Source organism: Triticum dicoccoides, chromosome 5A (genome assembly GCF_002162155.2).
Source record: "Triticum dicoccoides isolate Atlit2015 ecotype Zavitan chromosome 5A, WEW_v2.0, whole genome shotgun sequence".
NCBI lineage: Eukaryota > Viridiplantae > Streptophyta > Magnoliopsida > Poales > Poaceae > Triticum > Triticum dicoccoides.
In genome coordinates this window covers 32,212,302-32,227,480 of record NC_041388.1, presented here as the reverse complement: position 1 = coordinate 32,227,480, position 15,179 = coordinate 32,212,302, and the positions used below count along the sequence as shown (strand labels likewise).

Below are 15,179 nucleotides of genomic sequence, written 5' to 3'. Positions count from 1 at the left end.
CCCCTTATATAGGTGGACGCAACTACGTGTCCCCACCAGCCTGGTAAAACTCGCTTATCTCCAAGTGCCGTAATCAATGGCGCAGTTGGGTTACCCACGCCCGTATTAATGAGAATCCCAGAATAAGGGGACACAATCTCTGCTTTGACAAGACGTGCCAAGGAAACCGCCTCGCATGACGCGCTGAGGTGGGATAATAAAACGACTCGGATCAAGGCTTGGCCGTGGTGTGTCACGCTACGGAATACGTCAGCAGATTAGATTTGTGTAAATATTATTCTCTCTATGGCAATATGTGGAAACTTATTTTGCAGAGCCGGACACTATCTTTGTGTTCAAAATCTTCTATGAAGTACTTGGAGGAGGAACCCGCCTTGCAATGCCGAAGACAATCTGCGCGCCGGACTCGTCGTCATTGAAGCCTGGTTCAGGGGCTACTGAGGGAGTCCTGGATTAGGGGGTGTTCGGATAGCCGGACTATACCTTCAGCCTGACTCCTAGACTATGAAGATACAAGATTGAAGACTTCGCCCCGTGTCTGGAAGGGACTTTCCTTGGCGCGGAAGGCAAGCTTGGCAATACGGATATTCAGATCTCCTACCATTGTAACCGACTTTGTGTAACCCTAACCCTCTCCGGTGTCTATATAAACCGAAGGGTTTTAGTCCGTAGGACAACATAGACAACAACAATCATAGCATAGGCTAGCTTCTAGGGTTTAGCCTCTCCGATCTCGTGATAGATCTACTCTTGTACTACCCATATCATCAATTTTAATCAAGCAGGACGTAGGGTTTTACCTCCATCGAGAGGGCCCGAACCTAGGTAAAACTTCGTGTCCCTTGCCTCCTGTTACCATCCGGCCTAGACGCACAGTTCGGAACCCCCTACCCGAGATCCGCCGGTTTTGACACCGACAACTATCCTAATGGCTCCCCTGTTGACACCGTCAACTTGGCATGCGATACAGTATGGTCTTGACCTGCTCCGCAAAGGACTGATTTGGCATGTCGATAATGGCGAGAAGATCCGGGTTTGGCGTGACCCCTGGATCCCAAGACCATCTTCATATCATCCCATCACGGCGCGCCAAAACTGTCGCATCAAGCGGGTGTCCGAGCTGCTGGACGAGCATGGGCGTTGGAACCATCTTCTTCGTCAACATTTTATGCCCATGGACGTGACCGAGATTTTGAAGATTAAAGCATCTCCATGCCGGCTGGACGATGTCATCGCCTGGGCCCCTGATCCACGAGGCGTCTTTAGCGTGCGCCCACCTAACAACAGGACGCCTCCAGCAACAGCGTGGCTCGGTGAGATCAAACGACTCCTCCAGCAGGACAAAGATCTCACCATCCCGACAGTACGACGCTCGTGCAACAGGGTGGCTCATGGTCTTGCTCAACTAGGTTATCGTAACAAGCGCACTACTACCATGTGGCTTAGACCAGGTCCCTCGGAGATTGATTTGTTGCACACAGACGATTGTAACCACACTGGTTAAGCAACGAAATCTCCCTTTTGTCGCAAAAACACACACACACACATTATAGTTTGATCAAAGTTTAGAGAAAAATACATTAGCACCTACAACATCAACTATACATATAGTACAAATACTCCTTATAATGTTTGATTGATATACTTGATACACTTCGTTAAACATAATTTTTTTGACTTAAGATAAACCTAGAACATCCAAGTAGTATCAAGAAAGAAAGCATTGGTGGAGCTTTGGTTCTTTGCACCGACAGACAGCGTGGTCTAATCAGGAACTAATCGCTACGGCTAGATGCCACTAGCAGGAACGACCAGGGCCGACGGTCCGCAATCCGGGAACATTCCCGGTCAAGCCCCCGTCCTCCCAAAAAGCTATGCGGTCAAGCCCCTGCATGCTACTGTGCGGCACGCGCGCGAGAAGGCCGAGGCCCTTTCCGCAAAACGGCCTGGCAGGCGTCAGCCGATAAGCCAGCCCACCGGCAGCTGTCAGCCCGCTAGCTACAGCTACAGCTCCACTCCCACTCCAGTCTTCTCTCCCCCCTCCCTCTCTTTTGCGCGCTGGCCCCTGCCGTTTCGGACCCGCCGCGCTCCGGTCCCCCCCTCCGCCGCCGCCGCCGCCCGTCCCCGTCGACCCCCTCCTCCACCCCTTCAGGTGAGCGACCGGCTTCCCCCCTCCCCCTCCGTCGACGCGTCGTCGGCCTGTGCGGGCGGGAGCTCGGCCGGGCTCGCCTGGCGCGTGCATTTTTCCCTGCGAGATTGGGTTCTTTGGGGAGTCCATGTCCATGTCCATGTTCATCTTCATCCTCTATTGGATATGGTTTTGCTTTTTATTTTTGTTCCCATTCCCCAGGAAATCTTAGCGCCGTTGCCTCCAAAGATTTGTCCCCTTTGGTTGATACGAGTAGTAGATAGTAGATGGGTAATGGTGGCGGCGAGAGCTGGTGTACTCAGTTGAGATTTGGGGGCTGTTTTGCTTTTGTAATGCGCCCGTAAAGCTAGGGTTTTCCTGTTATTTTCCACGGATTTTAGGGCTTTTCTGCGTACGATTATCCCAAAGTCCTTGCCAGATTTGACTGTACACACATAATTGGGAGGTTTATATAGATATAGAAGAATCCCTAAGTAAAATATCCTTGATTAATAATTATGTTAAATATAGACGGGGAACAGGGCGGGGGAGCCATGCATTTATGCAACAACATCTTCTACTACTAATGTTCAGACGTACTAGATAGATAGAGTAGCATATTCCTCTGGCAAAGTTTCTGCTTTTTTTTACAAGTTGCAGCTTTTGTGTGCTAAAAGAGCTCATCTAGCAGAGGATAAAGAGCAAGTGGGCTATGGACTGGTACCATATTGGCTTCACATTTTGACTCTGCAGAATTTTTTAACTACAATTCCTCTGTATCATTTTGCTGTTATTTTTTCTTCTCTGAAAGGAATGTTTTGTTGTTTAAAACCTTGCTTCAAGAACTTCAGTTATTGCCACAGCTGCATCATTTCTCAAGAAAAAAGAAAATCCAAATGTTTTTGCAAGATTTGGTGCTAACTTATTTTTTCTTCTCTGAATCCTACCCCAAAATGAGCAGAGGAAGTTGCGGACTGGCATGAGCTAGGGGGCCATGGAAGAGGCAGACAAGGACCGCAATTCCTGCAAGTGCCTACGAGCGGTAGGCGGTGGTGACTCGGCGGATGCGTGGCGGACTTTCCGGGTGGCCCGCGCGGCGGCAGGCGGCAAGGACCGGCACAGCAAGGTGGTGACCTCGCGCGGCCTCCGCGACCGCCGCATCCGGCTCTCGGTGCAGACGGCCATTCAGTTCTATGACATCCAGGACCGCCTGGGCGTCGACCAGCCCAGCAAGGCCATCGAGTGGCTCATCCAAGCCGCCGCCACTGCCATCGATGGTCTCCCGTCGCTGGACTGCTCCTTCGCCCTCCCTGTCGCCTCCCCAGCAGCAGAAGACGCCGTGGAGGTCAGCACCTCGGAGACCAGCAAGGGCTCCGTGCTCTCGCTCGCCAACGGCCCTGCCGACAATGACAATGCCGCTCACCAAGCCAATGCATACAACGGGGGCAGTGCCAATGGCACGTTTGCCGAGCTCCTGCACTGCTCCAACGCAGCCGACAAGCCAATGCAGCATCAGCAGCAGCAGCCGACGCTTGCCTACTACGCCGCCCCCGGTTCACACATCGCACCCATGTCCTTCGAGATGATTCCCCAGCTCACCTTCTCCCAGGACCAGCAACACCGCCACCACCACCACCACCACCACCACCATGCATCTGTCGTCTTCGACAGGAGCACACTTCAGTCCAACACCGTCTCGACGCCGCAGTGGCCGCCGTCCCAGCACCCATTCCTGATGCAGAGGTTCTCTGCTGCTCCAGCCGAGCCTTCGCCTATGTTTCCCTTCTTTCTTGGAGGCAACAGCGCTGCTGCTGCTGCTCCTGCGGCGGCCAATGCGCCGGAGCGGAGGCTGCAGCTCTGGGACTTCAAGGAGGAAAGGAAGACATAATTTCTTCTTGGAGAGGTGAGTTGTTTCCCTGCAAAGATTAAATGAACTTTTAGAGTAGTTTAACTGCACCTGTTCCATTGTCATTGTTACACTGAGATAAAAATCTTGCATGAATCGCTATTGGTCATTCAATGCATAGGCTGCAGTCCTGTTAGTTATTTGAATTTGAATTGTACTCCAGAGTCCAGACGAAGTCATTTCCAAATGTGGTACTCCAGAGTCCAGACGAAGTCATTTCCAAAATGTAGTTAATTTCAGAACTTAGCAGCAGTAGCCATCCAAAGGGAGTGTTTTCTCGGGAAAATAAACTGATTGTAGCTGCCAAATTGGGGCTGGTACACTGCTATTCCAACTTCCAAGTTCCTAGAGAATAGCACTGCTAGAAAGTAATAGATATACCATACTAAATTTAGCCAACCTTAGGAGATGTTTCTTACAGAGGTTATGCGGTAGCAGATTTACTGAATTCAGACAACTTGCTGCAACAGTGTCCAGCAGTCCAATTTGGCGACTCAGGGATTTCGGATTCCTTTTGAGGAAACTATTTTGGGAGTATCTTATTTGGCAAGTGTGACTTTCTAAGAAGTTTCCAACTATAGTTGTAGTTAAGAGCGGCTCTTTATTTGTGAACAATAACGGCTCTTTTTGAAGGGAGATCATTTCACTTCAGGGTGCAGGATACTGTTACCCTTTTTTGGATTAATTGTTTGTATGCCACTGCATGTTTGTGGGGCAGTCAACATGTCAGTGGGACAATGATCTTTTTTTGCTTGGAGTTATCTTTTTCTTTAGAACTCAGAACCGAGTGATAGCTGGGTCGCTAGAGTTTATAGTGGTAAACTTGCCCACCAGCGTTCGAATCCGTGGGGTGCTAATGTGTGTAATCCACAGAAAGCTCTCATATTCTACGTACCTAATAACAACATAAAGGGAGGGATCCCCATGATCCGGCCCCCTTTAATCACACTTATTTTTGTTAGGAATTTCAGATCATAATACTTGAGAGTCAAGATTAGTACATCAATCATGCTGCAGCCCTATTAACTGAAAAAATCGAGCTATTTAACAATTTTCTGCACCACACGAGATCACCTACTATAGTACTATATGTAGTGCAATATGCATCATTTCTCATCCGCATTCTTTCAAAAGCTTGCCTATGTTCTAATCGCACAGTCATCATCTGCTAACATGTTCTTTTGCCCCGATTTCATTCAGATTTGGTGTTCTAACTGCCCAGTCATCATCTGCTAATATTTTCTTTTGCCCTGATTTCATTCAGATTCGGCGGTGTACCAACCTACCAAGTCATGATCCACTCAGCACAGTGAAACCCAGAAGGAGAGAAGATGCAAGGCAACGAAGGTGACGGTGCCATGGAGGCGCGTGGAACACAAACGCTTAAAGCTGGATGAACGAGCCTCTTCCGCGCGGTTTTCATTTTGTCGTTGTCATCCTCTGACCTATGTTTTTGTGATCGGAAACCAAATGTTTTTGAGCTGTACCCTGTTGCTGTGGCCTCCCCCTGCCGCTATCTTTCCCCGTGCGACAAAGATGATTTTTTCTTACTTTTCTGGCGAGGAACCTAATTTCGCACTTGCATGGATACTGGTGGCATGTGAGTGGCATAAGAATTTCTCATGTACCTGGGGCATTGGCAGATGGTAATCCAATCATGAATGATTTCTTTCACCTGATATCAGTAGTATGATGATTGCCAGTCTTATCGCAACCGAGCCTTGTATTTACTTCATTGACTGGACACTCGTAAAAAAAAATCTTGGTGCAGTCGTCTAAAGGTTGTAGAGTAAAAAGAATTTCTGACGCAGTTGATAAAAAGAATCAAATCTTGGTGCAGTCGTCTAAAGGTTGTAGAGTAAAAAGAATTTCTGACGCAGTTGATAAAAAGAATCAAATCTTGGTGCAGTTTTTTTTTTTAAAAAGCCAGGAAAAATAAAATAAAATCACCAGACAATCAACTTGTCATTCTTGAAATGCAGGTCGCAATCGATGGTTTTTAAAAAGGAATGCACATGTGAAGAAAGGGACCGTTCGTTCGTTCAAAGATGAATGATGCACTGATCATCCACCGTAAATCAACCTCTTTAAAATTTAGAATGATCCACCGTAAATCACAATCAATCGTGACTTACAAGCCCATGGGCCGGACGGCTGGCCTGAGCTACCCACTGACTGTGACCTCCATTCAGCCCACACACGCATATGACCTTCCTTAGTTCGACTCCTAGCCACAGCTGCTTATTTAGTCCCACACCGCTTGCGGCAGCGGAGGGCGAGCCTCCGGGGGCTATAAAAGAGGGAGCGGGTGCGCCGTTGGAAAGCATGATCCTTCAGGCAGCAAAAGGGATGTGATGAGTGGTATCAGCTCGCTATGTGCGAGAGGGGTGTCCGCCCCAACTAAGCCTGTTACGACAATGGGGCACCCCAGTGACTTACCATCTGATCCCGAATTTCATTTTTTTAAATTTTAATTTGGTAAATATTTGTTTCCTTTTCTTGCTGAATTTGGTGTTTTTTCCCTTGCTTTCGAAATTTGTTTTCTTATGGTTTATGGTTGGCTTTGCTCTTTTATTCTTTTTGATGAATTGAAAGCAGTTTCCTTTTGCCCTTGTTTTTTTTCTCTCAATTTTGTACTCTGATTTGTTCAAATGCTCAGAGAGAAAGCCGTGATTTGTTCAGGAATCCTGAACTGATACTGTTACCATGGTCCTTGTCTGTTCTGCTTGGTTTCTTCTCCCAGAAAAAAGTTATCGCGAAAAAGAGATGCAGCAACGGTTCAATACATGAGCAGAGTTAATCTGATGACATGTTGGAGACAAGAAATAAATATGCTACATACATGGCAAGTAAAAGCATGGCATGGAGGTACTAGTTGCACATAACAAATGATGTTTACTGAACATGAGCATATGACCCCTAGATCAATGGGATTCATCAAGGCAAGTTGCAAAGTTAAAACAGATTCTCAGACACTGTGTGGCAGAAACAGATTGAAGATGCACACTTGGAGGCAAGAATTAAATATACTATAGGGCAAGAACATGGCATCAAAAGGTATGCATGATATAGCATAACATAAACTGAGGCTAGAAGTAGCATGTGCCAAAGTATACAACAAGATGCTGGTGTTTTACTCGGGAAGAGAATGATAAATAAGAAATCTTGCTTCCCACCGTAAATGTCGCCCAGGTTCCCGATAAAACACTTGGCTCAGAAAAGACAATAGATTGAAATTTCTTGTAATTTCAAGACTCGAATGCCTCCGTAGGCCCAGAGCTTGAAAAAGGCTTGACCAAAATATTTATTCTAAAAATAGTTTTGTAGACATGGCTCTTGGGGTTTCAGCCTTTCAGGGGTCAGGGTTAGATGGGTTTTTTTCGCGCAAAAAAAAGGGGGTCAGGGTTAGATGGTCCTTTTTCGCGCAAAAAAAAGGGGGTCAGGGTTAGATGGTTCTAAATTTTGACGAATACTAGTAAGTTGCCCGTGCGTTGCAACGGAGATCAAATTTTATATTGTTCATTCAAAGTGCTATGGAAGGCGAAGTTCAAACATAACAAAAAAATATTGAAGAATGATGACAAATATATGAATGAGTGGAAATTTAAACCTAGTTCATACATAAGTATACCACATAAATTAAAAAACATAATTGCTTCTACAAATTTTGTCAATGTCTCCTTTCACACGGCATAACAGAACTACTACGTGAGTACATCTTTGTACACAATATTCTTAGTAATTCCCCAATAAAAAAAGTGCAGCAAAGATGCCTACTGTATGACGAACACTCCATCTATCAGTGGAAAGTGAAATAACTGAAGTATGAGCTCTTTCAAATTTATAAAAACCCATCATTTACATTATAGGATGACAAATCAATTGATTGTAAGATAATGCCTAGAACACGGTGAGAAGCCAAGCAACATAGCTACTTATCAATAGCTTCGTAAATAATTGAAGGCTTAAAATGCCAAAGAACAGGAATGCCTAGAAGGTGCCGCTTCCTGACCAAAATTATCCCTTAATAATCTTGCAGGACCTTACAATGAACTGAGCACAAATTTGGAGTACGGAATTGGCCATGATTGTAACGTACATATATTGGACTGAATGTACACGGTATACTACAAAAAATAATGTGAATGAACTACAAACTACTCTGTTTTGGTGTCCCAGTCATTTTAAATAAGTAAAAATTACTGATTACGCAACCAATTACAAATGTTCAACTAATAAAACCAATGTCCGATTGAAGAATTCAACTCGGCTGAACAAAATGAACAAAAGGGTAATTAATAGAGGGGGATTTGTGGACCAGAAATTCTAACAGTATTGTACATGAATGAGAAAATTAGACCATATATACATTTTCTCACAACCATAAACTTATAAAACTTAACCATATTGTAGTCAGTCATGTACAACCTTTCAGACAAATTGTTGGTTTTAACGCCCTCTCCTGTTCTTGGATAAATCAAGAAAGGAAGGTTGTTTAACAAAGTCCAGTAGCCTCTTTATTAAGGCGAACTCCTTCTATCAACGCCATAAAGATTTGTTTCTTCTGATCACAGGGAGGAAGATTAATCCAGTCCCTCTCCTGCCTTCTTCTACAACTGAAAGGTTGCAGAGTTTGTGACGTTGGTTACAGTGGTACTCTTCAATGATCTGCAACTAAAGGTATAGTATGCTCTGAACTGAAATACAACTTCATGGACCAGCCTCTCTTCTCCCTTCCCCTTTCCTACTGTAAAGAAATAAAGAACTGAAAAAACACCACCTCGTAAGATTCCCTAACCATGTGTTCATCCACCCAAATGCTATCTTTCAGAAAAGCATACATCTAATCCAAAAATGAGTCCCACTGTTTACACTAAACACATAACTCCCTGTAAGCAGAAAAATGAGCGCTATGCCATCTAATTAACTGAACTGGTAAATCCCCTGAACAAACTGAAGCGAATTACGAAGCTAACAAACTAATAGAGTAGAGCATACTACTTGATGCCTCTGATCCTGATACAGCAAAGAAGAAAAGCTTATCTTTATTCTTTGAGTGTTGGACTTGGAATGTCTCTACTTAAGAATGCATTTAGCCATCTTGATCATGTTGCTCTTCTTACCTTGCCCCAAATCATGCCATACTAAAACCTGACATAGATCACAATGCAAAAACAGTCTGAATATTGAATAGTGCATCGGGTACAGTCTGAGAGGATGGAATACAAGGAATTTCATGAAGGATAAACTACAAATTTCTGCAAAGAATAGGTTAAAGAGGCTAAATCCTTTGTTGAAGAGGTACTTTGCAGATCCACGACTGATTTGTTTGTAAATATTTGTGAGAGACCATGGTTTCAACCACACAAATGTATGAATCTCATAGACATCTCTTCTCCAAAAAAAATGAACAATTCTTGGATCCAATGGGAGATACACGGAACTTACAGAGGGATGAGCATTGTTGGGAACGGACATAGTGGTTCGAGGTAGTTGGCACCAGGGCCGCCAGGAACGATTAGCTCGCCACCGGCAAAATTCCGCGTGCCTGCAACACCCAGTCCGGCTCATGGTTGTTCTGCCACTGGTAGCCTCCATGGGCAGCACGGCTATCGTCTCCGTCTCCAACGGCCTACACGGCCAGATCTAGATGGGGAGAAACCCAGGCAAGCTTGAAGGAAATCCAATTTATTAAGCGGAGGTGCCCCCAATCAAATCAACTCCGGCAGCCACCGGGAAAGTGAGGGGAGGGGCTGACGGCGAAGAATTTGGGAGGGGGTTCTCGATGGTTCGGTTTCTTTCGCGAGAGAAAAAGATTACTCGTCAGCGCCGCATGTGTTTCGGACAACTTCTCCAGAATACATCTCATGTGCGGGGTGTTTAAGTGGCTCGTGGGCAACTCACAGCCATAGATTCTAGATTCGACGATGTATACGGTACGAAGGCAGGCACACCATCACCACCAACTCGCTCTTTTATAGGAGTAGATATAGATGTCCAAAATTTAGGTTGTGGTTGCCCCCTGAGTTTATTTTATACTGTAGTTTGTTAGTATAAAATAGACATGAGACATAATAGCTCTAGAAAACAGTAAACTATGCAAGTACAAGAACTGAGTAAGCGAAACTGAATTATGATAATCCACCTTATAATTTTAAACATGGCCCAAGCATAGTCTTTGTGTTCGGGTATAATACAAGTCTTATAATTGGCAAGCATAGTCTTTGTGTTCGGGTATAATACAAGTCTTATAATTGGCAGAATAGGACTTCTCTTGCCTTATCTTCACGAGAAACTTCTTGACCTTAAAGGCATGTACACTATATGCTTGAGCGGCGTTAATTTGAACTCCAATCATGAAGAAAAATTACCTTAAAGGCATGTACACTATATGCTTGAGCGGCGTTAATTTAAACTCCAATCATGAAGAAAAATCTGAATGAGACGTCATTATAAGATGCAGTTTTATGATTTAAAGTTCACAAGGATGCGGTTTCTTGTTCCTCCAATACAGTAAATTTTAGTACGCACATTATGAGCCCTAAACGTGAGAATGCTTTGGAACAACTTATGAGTTAATTTTGCAATTCTATGATAACAGGACCTGGTTTATATGAGAAGATGCTCCTTTTAAGGCAGATAATAATCTTCTTCAATCTGTAGAGATATAGTTCAAAAAATTTGGCAGCTAATGTGTTCTCTATAGGTAACACAAAAAAGGTGTGAGCAGTCGTATTTTGCTGCAAATATTTACATAAATGCAAACTTACACATGTTACTATGTTTCTCACTACTCCCTCCGTTTCTAAATATAAGCCCTTTTAGAGATTTCAATACGTACTACATACGGATAGATAGACATATTTTAGAGTGTAGATTCATTCTTGCTCCGTATGTTGTCCATATTGAAATCTCTAAAAGGACTTATATTTAGGAACGGAGGGAGTAGAAGCTAATTCAACATGGACCGAAGTAATAATCTTAATCATAGTCATGAACAGCCAAATTTTGCTGCAAAATGTTTCCGTAAATTCAAACTTACACATGTTACTATGTTTCTCACTAGAAGCTAATTCAAAATATTTCTATATGACGGAAGTAATTATCTTAATCATAGAGCCCTTAGTAAATATAATTTTTTGATATGTACAACATCTACGTATTTTCAAATGCAAAACTGAAGCAAATTGTAACTTCAATTCAACTCATATGGAAGCAAGACACTAAGACAGTGCCATAGTCCATATGCTCCATCTCTAGTTAAATTCCATGATGCTATGTTGAAGACGTTAATGGCTGCATTCTCATCTTTGTTTGTAAGATTATAAACACTAACCTCTAGCCCAGGTTCGTCTGGTGAACATGTAATAAGCAACAGTGCGATAACAGGGGCTAGAGATGAACAGTTTAGGCTTGTTCGCCATTCGGGTTCCATAGGTGGTCTGGCTCCGCCACTGGCTGGGAAGCTGCCTCAAGCCCTCAACGCAATATTTCCTGGCTTGATGTTACATTTCTTGTTACTCCAAATCAGTGAACTGGACCCAAAGTACCTCCAAACATCATATTTAATCATATTGACTGCAAGTATATAGTCTCCACAATACAGAACAAAGTTGAGATCATGAAATTATTTTCCATCATAATCAAGCTTGGTCAGAGAGTGCCAACTGTTCACCTTGAAAGAGCAAATGACACCTGTTAGGATCGAAAAGTATGTGAATCAAGTGTTCACAGCATGGTTAGGCACTCAGTTCAATACAACTCCTTCCAGGTTCCTTGACTAAACCTTTCTTGCTTAGTAGCATCCTATAGGTTGTCGCCTTCTTCCAATTCCCCAAACAACTGAGCATATTAGACATTAAGACACAGTGACCAGAATCTTGAGGGTCCAGGTTAAGTAATTCCTCTGATACTGAATCAATCGAAGAATCGGCACAATGAGAACTGCATGCACTTACTATAGGAGCCAAAACCTGATTCTGTAACTGAACAGGGATCTTCTTAAAGAACTCCTTAGCGATACTAATTTGACCAGACTTACATAGCAAATCAGTTATGCACATATAGTGCTCAATAGATGGTTCAATACCATATTCCTCTGTCATGTTGCGAAAACATCGAAGGCCTTCATCTATTAAACCAGAATAATTGCATGCTGTTAACAGATGGGTAAAGACAATGGCATCTGGTTGAACACCTTCCTTTTGCATCTCGCTGAAAAGGACGAGAGCTTCACTGCCTTCTCCGTTGCAAGCATATCCATTAATCATGGCACTCCAGATGGGTAAGTCTCTACTGGTAATGGCAACCACATCAAATATTTTCCTAGCCAGCTCAACGCTCCCACATTTGCAGTACGTGTCTATCAGTCCGGTAGCGACTCGCAGGTGTGACTGCAGTCCGATTGCTACCACATGCTCCTCAACCTTCCTCGCCTGCTTAGCAGACCCCAAATCAGCACAGGCGGAAAGAACAGATGAAACTGTTGCCTCATTCGGCTGTACATCTGTGCGCAACATGCTGTCGAACATTGTCAACGCCTTGTCCGGACGGCCACCTTCAACATATCCATTTATCATCGAAGTCCACAGCACCACATTCTTATAGTGAACCGCATCGAAGACCTCCTGAGCAGCCTCAAGATCCCCACACTTGGCATACAAGTTAACCAATGATGACACAAGATCTTGCTCGGACTCAAAACCACTCTTGATCAGAAGAGCATGCACACCCTTGGCCACTAACAGGTTCCCTAGCAGAACAGTGGATGAGACAAGATTAAGAAGGGCGACCGAATCGAATCTGTACCCAGCACCCAGCATACGGTTGAGCAAAGCAAACACTTTGTTAAAGTCGCCCGTCTGCAAGAGTCCTGATGCCATTGCGCTCCAAGAAACTACAGACTTGTTGTGCATAGAGTCAAACAACAAGGACGCAGCATGCAGCTGGTCATCACGGACAAGCATAGTGAGCACCGAGTTGCAGACCGGCAAATCCTCGTCAAGGCCAGATTTGAGGCTATATCCATACACGGGCAAGCCAATATTTCTCGTGGCCATGGAGTCAGAGCACCCAGACAGCACGCCGACGAGCGTGCCCCCGCCGGGGCTCACCCCTAGGCCCCGCATCGCGTTGAACATGGCGACGGCCTCGTCGAGACGAGAGGCCTTGCTGTACGCGGTGACCATGCAGTTCCAGGACACGAGGGTCCGGCTGCTGGTGGGCATTTCGTCGAACAGGCGGCGCGCGTCGGGGAGGGACGCGCACTTGGCGTAGAAGTCGAGCAGCGAGGTGCGGACGAAGACGTCGCCGGCGGCGCCGGAGAGGAGGGCGTGCGCGTGGATGGAGCGGCCGAGGCGCGGGAGGCGGAGCGCGGCGCAGGACTTGGCGAGGGAAGGGAAGGTGGAGGCGTCACCGCCGCGCAGCCCCGCGGCGAGGAGCGAGGCGTAGTGCCGGAGGCAGAGAGTGTAGGACCCGGACGCGGCGGCGAGCTGGATCAGGCGGGTCCAGTGGCGGAGGGTGGCCGCCGGGGCCGGGGCGCTCATGCTGGGGCTCACCGACGGGGAGAAAGATTTTGATCAGCAATACGACCATTTTTTGTCATCAGGTTCGTGCGGTCAGTATCCAGCAGTATGCTTTCCAGGCCTTCTCTCCAACCGAATAGAGTAGAGTTTTTCTTAAACAAAAAAGATCATCAATGAATTTGCACTGAATTGAAAATGGAGATCATCCCTATTCTCTATCCACAAGACACAATGCATAGCAAGGATGAGTACTTCCACACAGAATTCATCAAATCATCATCGGACAGATCCCAAAGATGAATCAAATGTGATTGTTTTTTCAAGAGTATGCCTAGACGTACCATAACTTTACAAAAGGCAGAAAAACAATTACAAAACAACTACAACTCGCTGCGAACAACTAGCACAACAAAAACACCACATCCGGGCAAGACCAAATACAACCACCTACGACCAAACAAAACTACAAGCAAAAGAGCCTGTCCTAAGTGAGAACAGTACCACGTCACAACCAAAGCCGTGCACCTCCGAAGACCACCGACTCCCCCTGGACTTCGCTCGTCGACGCACCATCACCCTTGATGCCTAAGAAGAGGTGGCAGGTGAATGGAAAGACTTGATCAGAATCGAGGAAGACACCATCTTGGAGACACCGACGAAGGGTGGCCAGAGCTCAAAATAGGACCACGGCGAACACCGGAGGAGAACTAGAAGGAGCCAAGCCATGTCTCCAAACACGATGCTCCCAACAGAGGAGCTACATCGAGGACGCCGCCATCATGCCGATCCAACACCGAATCAAGGCTTTCGCCCGGAGACAACACCATCTTCGAACGGGCGAGGGAGAATGCAAGCACACCTCGACGACGCCTCCAAGGAGGAGGGCGACACCCATGGGCGCCATCGCCGCCGGCCCGGCAAATGCCGTGCAGATTTTCATCCGATTGTTGCACCTCACCACACCGCGAAGGAATTGGGCAGCACTATCCAAATAGCCTCGCACCGCTGCCACCATAGCACCTCACCGTCGTAGCCGCAACACCTCTCCAATCGAACATAGTAGATTTTTTAAAAAAAAATCAACAATGAATTTGTACTGAACTGAAAATGGATAATTGATCATCCATATTCTGTATTCACAAGACACAGCGCATAGCGAGGATGAGTACTTCCACAGAGAATTCATCAAACTTCGGACGATGATTCCGAAGATGAATCAAAGGTGATTGTTGAGGCACACGAAGAGAAGGAGGGATGACAAAACGTTCATAACTTTAAGGGTTACATCGGAGGATATAGTTCTCGATGACGTTGGGAAGGGGTCACATTTAACTCTACAAAGACTACTTTGCAACTAATCCGACCTTTCATGAACAAATGTTTAGGCATAGCTTCTGGATAGCTAAGCATGCCTTCAAGTGTCTTGTGGGGGGTAAAAACCATGATGATTACTTCAAGTAGAAGAGTGATTGCATTGGGCTACTTGGGTTTTTCTCTTTTCGTAAATGCATTGCCGCTATCAGGATACTTCAATATGATTCACTAACTGATTCTATAGATGAATACATTCATATGTGTGAGAGCACATGTCTTGAAGCAATGGTAAGACTTAGCATCAAAC

At 45.4% G+C, this 15,179-nt stretch overlaps 2 protein-coding genes and 1 non-coding gene across 3 annotated transcripts; 2 read left to right on the top strand and 1 right to left on the bottom strand.

Annotated features, from left to right (window-relative positions):
• Nucleotides 1-2,011: 2,011 nt before the first annotated feature.
• Nucleotides 2,012-5,713, top strand: LOC119298923 (transcription factor PCF8-like). The gene is made up of 3 exons (XM_037576226.1): nt 2,012-2,152; nt 3,090-4,031; nt 5,299-5,713. Exon 2 carries the CDS (start codon nt 3,123-3,125, stop codon nt 4,014-4,016), a length of 894 nt encoding a protein of 297 aa, XP_037432123.1. The 5' UTR covers nt 2,012-2,152; nt 3,090-3,122; the 3' UTR covers nt 4,017-4,031; nt 5,299-5,713.
• Nucleotides 5,714-6,380: 667 nt separating this feature from the next.
• On the top strand, nt 6,381-6,484 carry LOC119304582. The gene has a single exon (XR_005148367.1). It is a non-coding gene; the product is annotated as a small nucleolar RNA Z279/snoR105/snoR108 (small nucleolar RNA).
• Nucleotides 6,485-8,305: 1,821 nt separating this feature from the next.
• Nucleotides 8,306-13,627, bottom strand: LOC119298922 (pentatricopeptide repeat-containing protein At1g11290, chloroplastic-like). The gene is made up of 3 exons (XM_037576225.1): nt 11,371-13,627; nt 9,483-10,056; nt 8,306-9,185 (listed from the first exon to the last, which is right to left on the bottom strand). Exon 1 carries the CDS (start codon nt 13,577-13,579, stop codon nt 11,774-11,776), a length of 1,806 nt encoding a protein of 601 aa, XP_037432122.1. The 5' UTR covers nt 13,580-13,627; the 3' UTR covers nt 8,306-9,185; nt 9,483-10,056; nt 11,371-11,773.
• Between the last annotated feature and the right edge of the window lie 1,552 nt (nt 13,628-15,179).

Coding starts and splice junctions, on each gene's coding strand:
- LOC119298923 (XM_037576226.1), top strand. CDS start 3,123: ATGGAAGAGGCAGACAAGGACCGCAATTCCTGCAAGTGCCTACGAGCG.
- LOC119298922 (XM_037576225.1), bottom strand. CDS start 13,579: ATGAGCGCCCCGGCCCCGGCGGCCACCCTCCGCCACTGGACCCGCCTG.